Here is a 17,228-nt window from a genome sequence, read left to right on the forward strand (position 1 = left end):
GAGTGGAAATTTGTATCGTCTTAATTAGGATATTTGTTTGTGCATCTTCACTAAGTATTCAGTTGTGAGGTGGATTGTCTTGAACAGATTTAGTTGTCCTCTTACCAGAAATGATGGTTGTGCTAGTTTCTGCAGTTTGTGAGCATTTGTGAAGTTAGAACTGAATTCTTCTGAAGTGAAGATGACAATTTAACATTAATGAATAAGAAAAAAAAACATCAGTGGCTAAACAGAAAATGCCAGCTGGAGGCGTGGATGGATATTTATTGTGTTACACTAGAATCCAGCATGGTGACCTTTAAAGACAACGAAAATGCTATAATTGTGGATGTATTAGTGATTAAGATGATGGTATTCTAATTTATTTAATCCTTTCAGTGACTTGATAGCACCATGATTTGATTTGATCTTTAATTGTAACTACTTGTCCTTATTTATATTAAAAAAAAAAACATCCATCCCTTAGGTTTACCAGCCTATTACTGAATGTCACAAACACACCTTTTAGAACAGGTTTCTGGAGGTCTGAATGTGCACAACACATGTGATGTTCTGTGAGCCAACACAACCACCTTCAGTGTTGCTTTTTACAGTTAGCTCAGTGTTACATGCTCTTTCCTTGTATTTGTTTCCTCTATCCACTTTTCCTCTTTTCTGCTCCTCTCCCTTACTTATCTCTTCTTTCTTTCTCATGGCATGATTGATGACTGGGATGGCGGTCCTGGAAGTCTGTTTTTCTGCAGCTGTACTTGTTAGTTTCGTTTTCTTTCTTCATGACAGGAGTTTCTGGGTCCAAGACCCCATTGTTTCTCTGGCCCAAACCCATTTCACCTTGTTTTTTTCTTTTTTACGCTCTTTCTGTCTCCATTTAAATAAAAGAAGTCTTTTGGTCATGGAGATAAGTTGATGGCCGTAACAGCTGCTGTGTCCTGCTTCTACACGCTGAAAGTTTTTGCTACATTGTCAAGATGGCAACCATTAAGGATTAGAAATGTATACTGCTCCACTCCACCATTTGCATTCTCATAGAGTACTTAATGTAGCCATATAATTGTCAGCGCAAATGCGCGTAGGCACTTAATGGTGTGAGCATAAGTATGGAATTATGAGATTCGAGACACAGTGTGTGTAATATGTACAAATAGGGATGCAGCTGTCTTCTGCGGGTTTTGCTGAAGTTTAAAAATGGCCAAATAACGTGCTGCACCCAATTAGCGCATGCTGTTCTTTATAAGGTCCGTGTCACGCTGCTTACACATCCTGCTGCCCTGCAGAGATGTCTTCCTTTTTGTGGTCATGCTAGTGGCAGCCAGAGCACTCGTAAACCACACACGTGGCATGCTTCCTTGATTTGTTAGAAAAACAAAAGCAAACAAAAGAAAATCTTTTTTGCACTCCACACTAGAAAGAAAGCTGCTAAAACTAATTTGAGAATTGTAGATTGAGCCTCTTGATAGTTTTAATTATGTTGTTATAGACCTCTTTAATCTGTAATCTCAGCTTCACAATGATTATTTGCCAGCACCATTTGCAAGTCTCTTTGCCTCCTGCCTTGTTGGCTGCTAGCTACTGTATCTATCATCAGTGGTGCTGTCTCCTCCGGTCTTCTACATATTCTCCCCACACTCACGTCACACAGCCAAGTCACAGGAATACATTAGAAGAGTTTTATCATGATCCTACTGTAGAAACACTACAAAGGTAGTTCCTTGTGATGGCTTAAATCTTTGTATTGCCTTGCAACCTAAATAATTACCTCACTACACATGTTCCTGTCAGACAGATGCTCTCTTTCAGTTTTATAGCAACACCCAAGTTCAGTTCAGAGAATCAAAGAAAGACTGCTTTCATTTCCTCCTCTCTAAAGCTCTGCCACAGCCTCTGTGGATTCTGACCATATGTTTTAAACCAAATACAAGAAAGCCTTTCCTTTGTAGTATTGCTTTCTCAGTGAAACTCACTGTGATCCAAGTTTTATGACGACCAACAGAGGCTTGATAGAGCTTTTTAAGTTTGGGCATCAGACTGAAATTTACATGTAACTGCTTTACCTGTTATATTGTATTTCTTCATGTGGAAAAAAAGAGTTTTATATATCAAGTCAACATCTCTGCCTCAGTAAAATGACAAGAAGCTTGCACTATGAGACAGGTGGGTGTCACCTCAATCTCTGCAGGAGACATCGCAGGATAGGATGAATGAGTACAAGTCTCTGCCTGAAAGCAACACAACAGGGTGAAATCTGCCATGTGCATGCATGCATGTCAAGTCAGTGCACAAGAGCAGCTAGAGAAAAGCCGGACCCAAAGAATGACCGTAACACACTTACATACATAACAAAACTTTATAAATAAATAAATACTGAATAAATGTGTCATGCAGCCATCACGTCCACAGAAATGATGTGCACATAAGGTCAGTAACTGACAGCAGCTCCATTCTGACACATAGCTCTACCTACCCACACCTGTCACTCACTCTAGCATCAGTACCAGTACTCAGTTCTGAAAAATCAAAACTTTATCGTGCATCCTGAGTCAGATTTATCTTACGATACTTGTTTTAAAAGATTTTTTAATTCCTTATCTATTATTCATCTATTATTCAGTCACACGCCAGCTCTTCTGATGTAGATCCAGGATCACTTGCACTTAGCACTATACAATATACTATCATTAAATGGATTTCCTCGATAGCTCAGAGGGACGGGATAGCAAACATTAGGACTGCTTTGAAAGGGAAAAATTTCCACTAAGAAGAAAAATGCCTGGGACTAGAACTCTGTTCAGGCAAAATGAATTTACACTTTTTGCTGAATTAATCTCGATAAATAGTTAGAACTCTGTAGTAGGTCGTCTTCATTTTCATGCTAAACTTTGAAGGTGATCGCAGGGATGCAGGAGCAACACTCACAAACCTGCACGCCCCTGCTGCATAGCTTTGTGGCACTCAGGTGACATTATGCTGCAAACAGATAATTTATGGTGGCACACACGCTACTACATGTCACACCGAGTCCTCTATTGGTAATTCTTACTCCGTAACACAAACCCCAGCCTTCATCTGCCACACTAAGGGCAATGAGCTTTAGTGCATTAGCATCGTCCCACGCTTTTGGCCCTGGGCCACGCATATTGTGTGAGCAGGTAACCTACATATACCCATGCTTCTGTCAGCGGAGGTCCCCTGATCAGACAGGTTCAGTGTGCAGAGTTTAATGGTGTCCTGGAGTGTGTATTATAGTGTTTAGTCAATTTATTCTCCTGTCAAAAGAGATCAAGGTCCTGCTGCTTTGACTTAAAAGTGCTTTTCAAACAGCTGCCAGATGCTCTGGGTGTGCGCTCTTCAAATGAGTTTTGGAATGTAAAAATACTGATATATACAGTGATGGGTGATAGGGTGCGATCAGTGTGAGCTAAAGCGTTTGCTCATAGATTTTAAGCATTTCAAGAAAGTCATATAAAATGGGTTTGATTGATCTTATCTTTCAGACCGAGCTTGTTAACTTGTGTGACATAACCAGTCCATCCGTGATTTTATGGAGTTGCAGTAAAATCTGAGCGGAAAAACCGGATAGACGCTGACAAACAAACTTTCGCTGATGACAAGGAATGGGAGGTGTTGGTGTCGGGATTTACTAGCAGCATAAAATCAGCCAAATGATGAGGGGAAATTTTAATCAAGGCTGAGGGAGAAACAGTCATGAATAATTTTGGCTTTGCACCATGTTTAACTGACAGAATATTCATCGAGGCTGATCAATACTTAAGCGCACAGTTTAAGCTTTCTGTTTGACAAAAATGTTTGTGGTCTCTCTCTCGGTGTGTGTGTGTGTGTGTGTGTGTGTGTGTGTGTGTGTGTGTGTGTGTGTGTGTGTGTGTGTGTGTCCCAGATTCTTATCGGGGAGGTGACCAGTTTTTTTGTGAAGACAGAAGGCGCTCAGGAGAAGACCATAGTGACGGCTGACTGCTGTTACTTCAACCCTCTCCTCCGTAGGATCGTACGTTTTCTGGGTCAGTCACAGTCTTAAAGATCAGAGCTTCTTCTGCTTTAACTAATAAAGCCTCTCTTCTCTGGGGTGAAGCCTCATTAAGGCTCACACCACTACATCTCTATCTTACAGTATGTAGACTAAACACAAAAAGCCCTTGTCCTTAACATGATTCTCCTGTGGACGCATTTTCGTTAGCCTTATTTTTATGTCCCATTCTGTTGATGCTCTGTGATCTTTTTCACCACATCTGTATGACAGACTGAGGTTCTGAAGCATAAAAGCAAAGACTGCTTCTGTCTAGTCATTTGGTGCGAAACACATAAAATCAACAATAACAGCTGAAATCCCAGGAGAGTGCTTGTTTTCTTGTACACGCTCCCTCACTTTCACTCTGTCTGTCTTTCGCTCAGGTGTGTACTCTTTCGGCCTCTTTACCACCACCATCTTTGCCAATGCCGGTCAGGTGGTGACAGGAAACCAGACGCCTCATTTCCTATCTGCCTGTAAGCCAAACTACACAGCTCTGGGCTGCCAGTCTCCACTGCAGTACATCGCAGAGCACCGAGCCTGCACAGGAAACCCGTATCTGGTGGTGTCCGCCCGCAAATCCTTCCCCTCCAAAGATGCAGCGCTCAGCTTCTACTCAGCCATCTACACGGTGGTAGGAGACTTTCTTTTTTGAGTCTGGGTGAAGGGAGATGCACCGGATGAGATGACTGATGATCTGGTTTTACTTTATGAAGAGTCTTTAGAAGAGCTATAATACACAACAAAGCACCAGAAAAGTTTCTGATAAGTGGCTTAAAGCAGACTAATATTGTTTATATTGTTTAACATTAGCACATTTTTACTATTATTCAAGTCTAGCTAATGCTGAACGCTGAGTTATCAGCTGCTGAGCTTGGCAAGCAAGGTGCATCCACAGACTGTACAGGTGAATTGCACAGACACATACACCTCCCAATTTGTGCCAGAAGAAATATAAATGAAATACTATAATTTTACTCATCAAATTTGGAGTATAGGTTACTTGGACTGGCTGTGCAATTAATCATACATATCTGTCAAATAATTACAGTAAAAATGCTTCAAAAGGAAGTAAAATGAAAACATGGCTGGTTTCAGATAGCTGATGTAAACACTGGCACACAGCTGGAGCCCTCAGCCACCTGTAATTCAACAGTCTGTAATTTAAAAAACGAATAATAGAATAGACTACCCCCATATATTTGTATATGTATAGATGTCCAAACAGGTTTTTGTACCAGGTTGAAAACATGGTTATTTTTTTCCACTGTTAAGTATTTTTCAGCTGCTTGGATCTGACACACACTAAATCCTGGCAGCACATCAACCCTACTCTCTGCCTACACTGGCTCCCAATAGAGTGCACTGATATAAATATGAGATCTTCTACAAGTCCCTCCACAGTCTTGGCCCTATGTACCTCTATGAACTGATCTTCATCCCGTGACAACCACCTCCACCCTTCCTTCCTTTCAACCTGTTTGTGTGGCTGGTCTTAACCACAGGCACTGGAGGGCTGGTGTGGCTTGTTTCCCATCAGTGACACTGAAAAGAATGAAAGGTTCACACGCTGCAGAACTCCAGTTTTCTGATTTATTGCATCTAGAAGTGATGTTTTGAGCACACCAGCGTTCTATGAAATGCCTCTGAGCTCAGTTGCTGGATGGCTCTGTGGTTTGGATTTTTACACTAAACAACACTGCATGAACCATTTCTTTACCCATGCTCTAACTTACACCGCTGATTGTACTGACTACATCCATTATAGTTAGTTAAAGTTCTTTTCTTCTTTAAAATAAACTGTATTTAAATTGGCATTTGTGTGCATCTTCCTTTTTGTCATGGCCATGTGGCTCTATACCCCATCCCAGAGTCACTTGCTCCTCAAACACGGGGCAGCCGTCCATTTCCATCTCCACGTTGGAGATCCTGGGGTACAGAATCATATGTGTCGGGATTCAAACACTAGCCAATGCTACCACTTTACATCAGTTATGACAAACATAAGGTTAAGCCTGGCAGTTCTTTCAACCACATTTTAAGGTATGTGCACAAATAAAAAACAGAAGTAAAACTCCCGATTATCCCTAGATAAATCTACATTTTACGAACATACTGAAATAAACATCAGCTTGAACACAGTCTTTACATAGAGCATAGCAAAACAAAAATCATCTTTTCTTAAAACAATCCTTCTGCAAACTGGCAAGTTTTATGCCCGACTTTCGAAGTTTTGAATATTCAGAATTAAAATATGTTCATGTAAGAGATTATAAAGTAAAAAACGTTCACTTAACTACCTAAGTTGGACAAAAAGAACGCACACCCTTCTGCCTCTTTTCTCTGGAATTACATTAACTTGCTCCTGTCATTTTAAAACCTTTAAACCAGCTGCGGTGGTTTTATTATGCTGCTTTCCCTGCAGATAAACCACTCAGCTGTTCAAAAATCCCTGCAGAGTGCGGCCTCTTGTGGTTTGCTCAAGCTGTTTGAACTATTAAGCTAGTCATTGTCTAGAATATTTTGCATTATCTCAGCTTGCTGCTTGAGCTTTCAACACATTGTTCAACTCTTTACTTTGTTAAGATAACATAGCATTTTAAAAATGTACCTAATTCAGTATATTACTGCTTTCCAGATGTATGTGACTCTGGTGTTCAGGACAAAAGGGACCCGCCTGATGAAGCCCACATTATGCTTGGTGCTGCTGTCTCTGGCTGTGCTGGTTGGGGTGGTGAGGGTGACTGAACACAGGAACCACTGGAACGATGTTCTGGCTGGATTCGTAACGGGTGGTGCCATTGCTGCCTTTCTGGTAAGAAGGAGAAAGGGAGGGAGGAAACACTAAGAGGGGTAGTAAAAGAAAGTAGGGTGAAAGAGGCGATAGATCATAGCCTATTTATACACCTCCAGATAGGAACACAGTCACCTTATATGTTGTCAGTTGCTATAAGCTGCCTACAGCTGCTTCTATCTCTGCAAGCTGCTCAGCAACCCGCCTACATCCTCCACCCTCCTTATTTTCATTCTGTGCCTGACTTAATCAATGCCACGTCTGCTGTCATCGATGCCTGCTCTGTTCTGTAGCCATCAGGCCTTGCTGTCAAATATAAATTACTGTCAATGGACATCACAATCTTCATTTTACAGTTACAGAGAACAACCGTTGCAAAAATAAATAAATAACATGGTCACGGCTGTGTCACCAGCGTGCTTTTCGTATGTCACTGTCCTTTGTCTGTTTGCATTTTAGTTTCATTTTCTTGTCATTCTCGAGTTTACATGCTGTTTTTGTGGATGTCGTACTTTCTGTGCCTTCACCATCATAAAAACTCAAACTGTGATCTGTTCCACTCCATTTTCTGTGTGTGGGACATGTTGAAGGGAGAAATGTGGTAAAATACGGTTACAGGAATGATGGTGGGAGGATTTACTGATGATTAAGGCTACAAAAAAGGATGCACTTCCATACATGACTGTAAAAGAAAAAAAAAGCGTGGACTAAACAGTCTTTTATATTGATAATTCAAATAATGTCATTTAGTTTCGAACCTCTTGACCCAAATCTATTTTCAACAAAAAAAAACCCTCTCGGATGAGTATTAACTTCAAAGTCATTTCTGTTGTGTGTCCCTAAGAATATAAATTTCTTTCCATGCCTCCCCCCAAAATTCATTGCCTATCCCTCTTTCTTTTATCTCAGTCTCTCCCTCTTCACTATCTGTTTCCGTGCACACTTCAGCATTTCATGCAGCAGAAAATCATCCATCTCTATAGTGGAGTGGAGCGAATTTCTCCCTTCCTTTTCCCTTTACACCTTTTTTGTCTGCTCTCTACCAGGTGTCATGTGTGATCAACAATTTCAGGCCAACCCAGATAGCAGCGCCGACTCCTCCACCTCCTCAGCGCTCAGAGCCCCCCGTTGGGCTGCCTCTTCTCAGCCTGCCCCGCGTGGAGAGTCCACTTGAAAAGTTAAGTGGCCTCCAGGTAAGGGGTGGGGGAAACGAAATGTAACAAAGCAATCAAAACAATGTTTTAAATGTACATGTACTTGTTTTTTTATCGAAAAAGGTTTGGGCATTTTCATTCCATGAAAAATCAGTGAGTACGTCCAACCTGACCTCCTCAGAATCAGCTGTAGTGTCACGGTCTGGCAGACCGTGGGGGATGTGGGGAAAGGAGGACCCAGTCGCGGTGCTCTGTGTGTAAACAGTGCGTTTATTTACAGTGACGAAACAGATACGCAACAATACATTCCCGTGTGTCTCCGACTTCCACTCCGTGTCTTCTCCCAGTGTTTGTGCTCCGTGTGTCCGCTCCCTCGTACCCGTGTATACTGTGCCTGCTGCCCTCTCGTCCAGCAATCCTCCTGGGAAAATAGAGGCAGTAGTTAGCACCCTCAATTACACTTGGTAAGCTCACACTCACAAACACACCAACTGGAGAACTGACAGGAAGTCTCACGCAATGATCCCGCGTCGGGAGCTCCAAGACTCTCCTAAGTAGCTCCCCCGACGAGCCCTGATCAGCAGCAGGTGTGTGGTTTCAGATGTGGCCAGTCCCCTAGCAGGGCTACACCCACCAGGCCTGAAGGCGCCTGTAAACGACTGCTCAGACACACAGCCACCCACACACACATATGTACAAGCATAGAGAAGAGGGGTAGCAACACCAAAAATACATATGAAGTAACATAAGTCTATAACTGCTCAGGGTCCTGGGTCGCTCAGACCCAGGACCCTGACATGTAGTGTCTTTAGAAAAACTATATACATTTGTAACGTTATAGAAAAAAAAACTTGACATATTACATGCCATCATATTACATATTTTCAGTGTTTGTGATCTTTTTTTGAGCTTCAGATCAATTTTACACCCACTTTGAGTGCTACAGTCTAAACCCAGATCTTATCTATTGTTATGCATGTTTTCTCTTATTTCTATAACCAGCTTTGAGCGTCAATATCATGGGATGTAGTCTGTAATGTAGAAGAACAGAAAAAAAAAGCATTTACTTTTAAGGGTCATATCCACAAGTGATCGAGGTGGCTGGTCACAACAAGTAGAATATAAAAGGTCTTTTGTTTTGATACCAGGTTCATTTTCCAGCTCTGATTCCTTTGTGTTGAAATCCTTTACTAATCATTACTAACAAGTAACCATTTTTTTAATGAACACCCATTTCCTTCAGAAATGCCTTAATTCTTCATCGCATAGATTCAACAAGGTGCTGGAAACACAGTTGCTGCAGATTTTTACTTGGCTGCACATCCACATCCTGAGTCTCCCATTCCCCGCATCCCTAAGGTGCTTTATTGGATTGAGATCTGGTAACTATGGAGACCATTGGAGTACGGTGATGTCATTGTCATGTTCAACCCATCAGAACATAGCTGCTTGGCTCACAAAGGAATAGACGTGGTCAGCAACAATACTCAGGCAAGCTGTGGTAGTGAAACAATGCTCAATTGGTTCTAAGGGAGCCAAAGTGTGCCAAGAAAATACTCCCCAAACCATTACACCAGCAGTCTGAACTGCTGATCAAAGGCAGGATGGATCAGTGCTTTCATGTTGTTGATATATTATTCTGATTCCGTCTGAATGTCGCAGCAGGAATCAAGACTGATCAGACCGGGCAGCATTTTCCCAATCTTCTGTTTCCTTTGCAATTTATAGGAGTTGCACACCAGGTGATCTTCTGCTGCTGTGGCTGATCTGCTTTGAGGTTTAACATGTGTTCTGCATAGCTTGGCTTTGATTAATGGTTATTAAAGTTAATCTTTACTTTCTATTACCTCGAAGCAGTCTGACTATACTTCAGGACGTCAGGGTGACCATGTGTACATGGATCTAAATGGACCCAGTTATTGCTATGTGATTAAATATTTGCATTAATAAACAATTGAACAGATGTACCAGTGACTGCCAGTGATTGTATGTGCAAAGGTTGGATTGCAATTTGACGTGAATATACAAAAACCATAGTGACAAAACAACACGCACCCAGAGACCTGTGGAATTGATATTTTCATAAAGCATATGTGCAACAAGACAACCTATTAGAGAAAATTTTCATACATCAGTATGAAGGAGCAACTTTGTAAGGCTTTGTTTTTATATACTAAAAAAAAAGTCAGCTGATTTGAGGGGTCAGATTTTATGGATCTCTTATGGAATGATCCTCCTGTCTTGTTTGACTCATTATGTCTTAATGTGTACCAGATGCTCTGATCTCTGTCTGATATCCTAGCTTTGTGTGTCCATTCTCTTGTCTAGACATCATCACTGGGCATTTTTTTTTACTGTTATTATCTCAGTCTAGTCAAGTTCATTTGCCCTTTTCTCTAAAATTTAACTTCCCAAATATTTTACAATGTGTTCTGATATGAATTTTCTCTCTCGTCTTCCCCTCCCTTTCCTGTGTCCTCCCATTAGGCTCCAGGGCTACCGTATTCTGAGATCACATGACCATCAGCCAATCCCGTCCCCCGCCCCTCCCGATGTGCTCCTCCCCTCACGACGTTGCCTCACCAGCGCAGTCTAGACCTGCCCACTGAGTGCCCCCCGCCCTGCCACGCCCACCCTGAAGGACGAAAGCCTCTCAGACGAGTCAAATCCACCCAGGTCTGAAGGTCCACCCGTCACATGAGACAAACCAGCAAAAATCACACACGGCAAGCCTGGCCAAAATTCGCCATCTGCTAAGGACCAGACGGAGACAGAGACCTGCCCTCCTTACCTTGCACTGTCCTGTTTGTCATCCACGGTGGCCTACCTTCTCCTTTGGGTGAAAAAGACCCATTTCATGACTCGCCAAAGCCAGAGCTGTTAAAGCAATACTGTTTCCTGCTTTCTTGTCCAGTTTTTCCACAAAGACTATAAAGACTGTTGGCTGGTGATGACTTGATATTTTAAAAACAACAACAACAACAAAAAAAACAATTAAAAAAACAACTCAGCAGCGCTGAGGGTTTGGGGATCGAAGAAAATCCCGGGCACAAGTGAATTGCCCTCAAGACCATTTTGTAACACTCAGGATGATTAAATAGAAACAAGCAGAGGACAGGAATAAGAACAAAGACCTTTATAATAAGAAGACAGGTACCATCGAGAGTATTAACATTTTCTTTTGTCCTCAAAGTCAATAAGAGATGCTGTCAAAGAGAAAGCACTTTTGTAAATTATAGCACAGATGAACCGACTCAGTGTTCACGAAACTGTGTTGTATCCTATTTTCTTTTATTTTATATTGTGTGACGTGATAGAAGAGAGATTTATACACACCACAGCTGTGCTCGCGATGCCACGTGTTTTGTGGCATCATTTAATTCATCCTCGAAGTGAACAGCATTTGATTTTCACCAACTTTCCAAATATCCTTATTCCTTTCTATTCAGGTGTGTGTTCTAAATGTACTGTAGGATTAATCTCCATCCTGTGAAACATTATGGAGAGCTCTGTGATTTGACATACTGCCTGTTCCAATGTGAAAGTCTGTAAAAACAAAATCCCTTTTGTCTGTTTCCCTCGTCCCCTTTTTTAACACTTCCATGCATCGTCTTTTATTCCAGAGTACATTTATCTAAATACTGGACACCTGTATGATGTTTCCTACATTTATATCAGCTGGTGTTTCCAAAACTAGTCTGTAATAAGAGTGGTTATGACATCAGTTTGCTGCAGTTCATGCATCTGTCCTGTCTAGTTGTTCCTAGCTCCATCAGTGTTTCCTCTCACCGATTCTCTAACAGTGATGGCACAGACCAGTGTGTAAGACAGAGGTAAGCCCTCTGAGCTGTGTTTAGTTTTGTACAGAATATAGGTTTTTTTTACACAGTATATACCGCATTATGTTTTATTGTGTGAAAAATGTGAAGCTACCTGAAGCTGTCTTGTACGAACATGAGTAGTAGCCTGATCTAAAGCAGGAATGTAGCGCAGTGGAGAAGTGTGTGGAATCTAAAAGCATAAAATTGGGGTGTTTGGCTCACAACTTGCTTGCTTCTGCTCAGTTCAAAAGGACACTCCAGGGAGGGTATACTACTCTACACACTGGGTTATATAAAGAAGACGTTGTTAAGGTTTTATTAAGCGTGTGTGTGCGTGCGTGCGTGCGTGTGCATATTTGTGTGTATGTTTATAATGAGCACATTGTATGGCAGCATAACTGTTAATTTGGCAATCTGTTTTCTTAAGTTAAACTGTCAAAAGTAGCTGCTATAATTACACACTTGTGCATGTGTGTAACTGCAGGCCTTCGAAGGACCCCTGCCAAGGCTTCTTAACAATGCCTGTTATAGCAGGTGCTCATTATAGCTCTGTGATTACCTATAGTGAAACTTTTCAGTCTGAATTTTTTTTGTAAATAACTGAAGAGATAGAGAATACCATAACTGTCTAAATAATGTTATTTTCATGTTGAAATGTCACTGTTTTGTATTTATTTACCAAAATAAATCACAATTATAACACACCGCTTGGTGAATTACATTTTCTAATTTTCACTTTGTTTTGTGTGTGATTTAGTGTGAATTCCTTGCTACCGTTAATGAGGATATGGATTTTATGTTTTACTCTTTTTTTTTGTTACATGGTCTTATTTGAAATACCGGACATTCAGCACTGGTGCATGCTGCACATGCAAGTGGCGGTTTTGGACAATTTGTTTCAGTTGGGCAGCTAGCAAGAATGGTAAATGGACCGGTTCTTATATAGGACTTTACTACTCTGCCTGAGCACTCAAAGCACTTTATATAACTTGCCATTCACACAAATATTCACTATGCTTTAGTGCTTTTTATATAACATTAACATACATTCATACTCTGTGTCAAAGAGCAACTTGGGGTTAGTCTCTTGCGCCATTACAAGAATTCTGCATGCAGTCTGGATCAAACCACCAACCAACCACCAATTAGTAGATGACCCATTCTAGCCAAACCCAACTACCCCCAGCTACAGCCACCCCTGAATCCTGGGTTCAAATCCACAGGCGGCTGAGGCTTTTCTGTGTAATTCCACCCACAGTCTAATGACATGCACAGGGTTAGGTTTATTAGCAATACTAAACCAGCCATAGGTCTCTCTCTGTGTTAGCGCTGAAACACCTGTCCCAGGTGTACCCTTTACTTGCCCTATTTTAGCCTCCCCGTGACCCTGAATTAGATAGCTGAAGAAAATGGACAAATGGTTTCTGTTAATCTTGACAACAGTGACCAGAAAAATCAATCTCCTCCTTCACTACATCCATGAAGCGTCTCTGTGGTCTTCCTCTTTTCCTCTTCCCTGACAGCACCCTTTATTTCGCTTTGACTTTTTTGGATTTTTAGAGAACAAAGTAAAGATACAAAGAAAAAAAGAATAAGAATGTACAAATTTGAAAAATGCAAAAATAACTTCACTGGAACTTAAAGCAATTTCAAATTCAGTGGAAACAAGCGAAAACAAGTACACATGGTTTAAAGAAGCAAAACAATACAAATAAATCACACTTATCTCACAGAGTTCTTTGTGCAGGGAATTACACAGTCGTGCTGCTGAGCGTGCACGGGCTTGATCACCTTTAGTGACCTGACGAGTCTTTGGCATTACTTATAAAGGTCATGTTGGAAGATCTCAGGCAAGATTATATGGAGTCAGCAGTTTGTGGATGCAGAGAGCATCCACAAACTGACTGTGCAGGGATTTAAAAACCAGCAATAATATTTTTTAAACTATTTTAAGCCAGTGAAGGTCTACAAGGAAAGTCTTTTGATGCCAGTGTATGTTATGATGGGCGATGCTGGAATAATCAAGTAGTACAGGCTGAAATAAATGAATCTACTATCCCTCCTCTTTACATGCCCAAATCATCTCAACCCATCATGGGACAAATTCAATAAAAACAGCTGCAGTGGTGTGCTGACTTTGCCCCTGAAAGAATTTCTAAAAACTCCTTTTTTCCCCCTGGAAATTATACTAATATCACCATTTTTGCCATTGTGTAATTGTGCCATAGATTTGAATATGAGTGCCATGTCTCTCTATTATAATGTCTCTGACTGAAATGAACCAGATCCACAGTGGTTCAACCACAGGGCACCGCTAGAGGTGTCTAGAGTCAGAACTAGACGGACAGAATGTAAGGCTGGTGATTTTAACATTGCAGCTGATTGGTGTTAGACATAAATGAAACACCGGCGTGACTGATTACAAGAATTCTAGCCAGGACAGCGTGACTGTGACCCAGCACGCCACTAGATGGAATTCAATTTCCATTTTTCCTGCTGCTGTATGTCATCACATGCGATGATCTGTGGGAAAGATCTGTCTGCGCTCAGGTTCTGGAGTCATGATCCAGTTTCACACATCTGCACAATACATACTACAAGTACTCAGTGTATTGTACAGCACACCGTTTTGCTATTTCGACACAAAAAGACTTTATATTAGAAATCAGGGAGGGCTTGACTCAAACTGTGATCTTAGATTCTCACTACGCTTCACAAAAAGGGTTTCTCTTATCTGAAGTGTTCCTGGAGATACCACAACAGCCACAATTAGTCTGCATCTGTGATTGCTTCACTCATTTCCTTTTTTGGAAAATAATAAATAAATATAAAATAATAAAATTCTCATCAACATCACATTCTGAAAAGTCGACTGTTACTAATGTTGTCAATTTCACAGTGTAAACACTACGGGGTTTGTTGTAAAGCATGCAGGCAGTAATGGGAAAGTACTGCCCCTTAGTGGTCTTAATTGAACTTCTTGTTTAAGATGTACAAATCAACACATGAAATGTATTTACATATGCACTTGCATTTAATTATCTAACGCGCACTTGGAAGTACATTTGTCTAAATCTGTCTTTATCAATATACTATTAAAATCTGCAGCATATCGGGATTGCAGCTTTATTCCTCATGAATCTGCAGAAACGTGGCTCAAAACGTTGAAGCAGATAACTGTGGACACAGGGTGGCACTGTTTACCATGGTTACTGGGAAAGGGAAGCGCAAGACAGAGGCTTTCAGGACTTACCAGCTTTAATGTTTATGAAATCAAACCCCACATTATGAATGTAAAAATATGCTAAAAGAGAAAATTTTATTTATTTATTTATTGTGGCTTGAGACCTCTGCTGGCCCGGGAGCGGGCATTATTCATCAACTAATAAATGCAATGCAATATGGCACAATTACTTTGCAATAAAGACAAAGGCAATTTCTCTCCCTCTCTTTTCTCTCTCAATTGCCCCAATCTCTTCCCGCCCCTCTTTGTGTTCCTTTGAGTTTGTGTTTGTCAGTCTTGTTAATAACAACACAAATACACACATGCACGCACGCACGCACGCACACACACACGCAAACAGAGAACTCTCTGCACTCTCTCGACAACATTATCTTTTCCGGAAATTGCTTCTCAAGCACAGCCAGAGCCCCATTAGAAAAGAAGAGCGCTACGCTGTAACCTTTTTAAAAAGCCATTAGTGATGCACCTGCTTCTCTCTCTGTTCCTATTTGTCTCTCTTGTTAACACTGACACACACATACACACACTAACAGACACACACACACATTTTCTACATCCTGATTGCCAGCATCCCCATTCCCAATCGTACGAACTGGCTACTGAGCAAAAGCACACATCCACTCCAATTAGAGTATGAATCACTTACATCTTGAAGTTCTGCCTCAGAGTGCAAAACCACTCAATTTAATAATTTACGTGTGCTATTCTAATGACTTGTGACTGTTAAATTAGTGTTTTGGACATGAGTAATTCTCTCTCAAAGCTAGACACTGAGAAAACAGGATGGATATTTTGTAACATGTCAAGCCACTAGAGCTGATATAGGCCGTCTGAGATGAATGATGAACTTGATTTGGGTGATTAGAATGTGTTAATATCACTTTAAGTGCAGTCAGAGATAGATCAGCGGTTATGACAGAACATAATGCGCGAGACGTAAACACGCAAACACGAGAAGCACACATATCTGTTAAGATACCTGTGTGAAAGAGAAAGGATTCCACTGATTTTAAACATCAAAATCGTATTAAATGTCTTGGGGAGGAGTACTACAAGTGTAAAAAACAAAAAAAAGTAGTATAAAGCCTTTTGTGGTTCCAGAGGGAGCCATGTGAAGTTTTATAAATTGCCTCAAAGCACTTGGATCTGAAGACAACAAGCTTGAAAATGGAACAAATCTGAGGTGGAGTTAGAAAGAATGAGCTAGCCAGGCTGGGAGAGCAGACTGATGTTACATTAACATCAAAATACATGTGTGAAATCTAATACTGGCTAGTACAACAGCTCTTCTACATATACTACTTTCAGCACATACACACACAAAAGGACAAAAGAAAATTAGCATTTTTATAAATGTAGTGATGCAATTTATCAGAATGCCATGACCATCCACTCAGTTATATAGCAGAGCAATCAACTATAAAAAAAATGAAAATGAGGAAGGGTTGTAAAAGTCGAATTTGGTGCAGAGCTATTGCGATGTATTGTGCTGAGGCTTCAGCTAAATATCTGGACCTGATGCATGGATTTTGATCTGGATTTTTTTTTACCTGTTCATCATGACTGAGACAGTTTTAAAGAAGTGCAAATGTAATTACACCATTAAACCTTCTGAGGAAAAAAAATGAAAAATGTAAAACATGTCTGGCTCTCACCCGAGACCAAACTGCTCATAGGCATTCAATTTATGTATTAAAGGGTCATGTATGACTGACTGCGCTTCTATGTGTGCGTTTCCTTGAGTACGTCCGTGCTTGTCTGTGTGTGCCTTTGTGTGTGTGCGTGTCTGTGATTTCCTGTGATAAGCTGAACTTTACTCCCTGACTAAGTGTTTGGTAGTAATGGCCTTGATCCCTGAGTCACACGCTGTCTGGGACTGAACCGCTATGCATGTGTGTTTGAGAGAGAGACAGAGAAAGAGAAGCAGAGACTGAGGATGAGAAAGAGAAAGAGAAGTATCAGGGGGGGGGGTAGTCAAATGAGTGTGGTTTATCGCATCCCAAAACAAACCAGAGGCCTCTGAGTAATAAAAAGGCACTATCTGTCATAGTAAATTCCAAATAGTGGTTGTTGCCTTGCTGCAGTCTCCTGATTATCCTCAGTGGTCTGCCTCTGACAATTATGAAGCCATTAACACTGCGAGTGTGAGTGCACATATGTACACGTGTGTGTGTTTGTGTATATATATGTGTGT

At 41.0% G+C, this 17,228-nt stretch overlaps 1 protein-coding gene across 2 annotated transcripts in view; it reads left to right on the forward strand.

The window, feature by feature from the left end:
- The window catches only part of plppr2b (phospholipid phosphatase related 2b), a 61,454-nt gene extending 48,960 nt beyond the window's left edge, over window positions 1-12,494 (forward strand). The window contains exons 4-8 of one of the 2 annotated variants that reach the window (XM_084931027.1): window positions 3,893-4,013; window positions 4,405-4,655; window positions 6,660-6,836; window positions 7,862-7,992; window positions 10,457-12,494. In XM_084931027.1, coding sequence (XP_084787153.1) covers window positions 3,893-4,013; window positions 4,405-4,655; window positions 6,660-6,836; window positions 7,862-7,992; window positions 10,457-10,565 — 789 coding nt within the window. In that variant the 3' untranslated portion in view covers window positions 10,566-12,494. Of the gene's footprint in view, window positions 1-3,892; window positions 4,014-4,404; window positions 4,656-6,659; window positions 6,837-7,861; window positions 8,009-10,456 lie in introns of both variants that reach the window. The other variant, XM_084931028.1, reaches the window with a different exon arrangement.
- The last annotated feature ends 4,734 nt before the right edge of the window (window positions 12,495-17,228 follow it).

This window comes from Perissodus microlepis, chromosome 6 (genome assembly GCF_051167445.1).
Source record: "Perissodus microlepis isolate ML-2025 ecotype Zambia chromosome 6, ASM5116744v1, whole genome shotgun sequence".
In the NCBI taxonomy this organism is placed as follows: Eukaryota; Metazoa; Chordata; class Actinopteri; order Cichliformes; family Cichlidae; genus Perissodus; species Perissodus microlepis.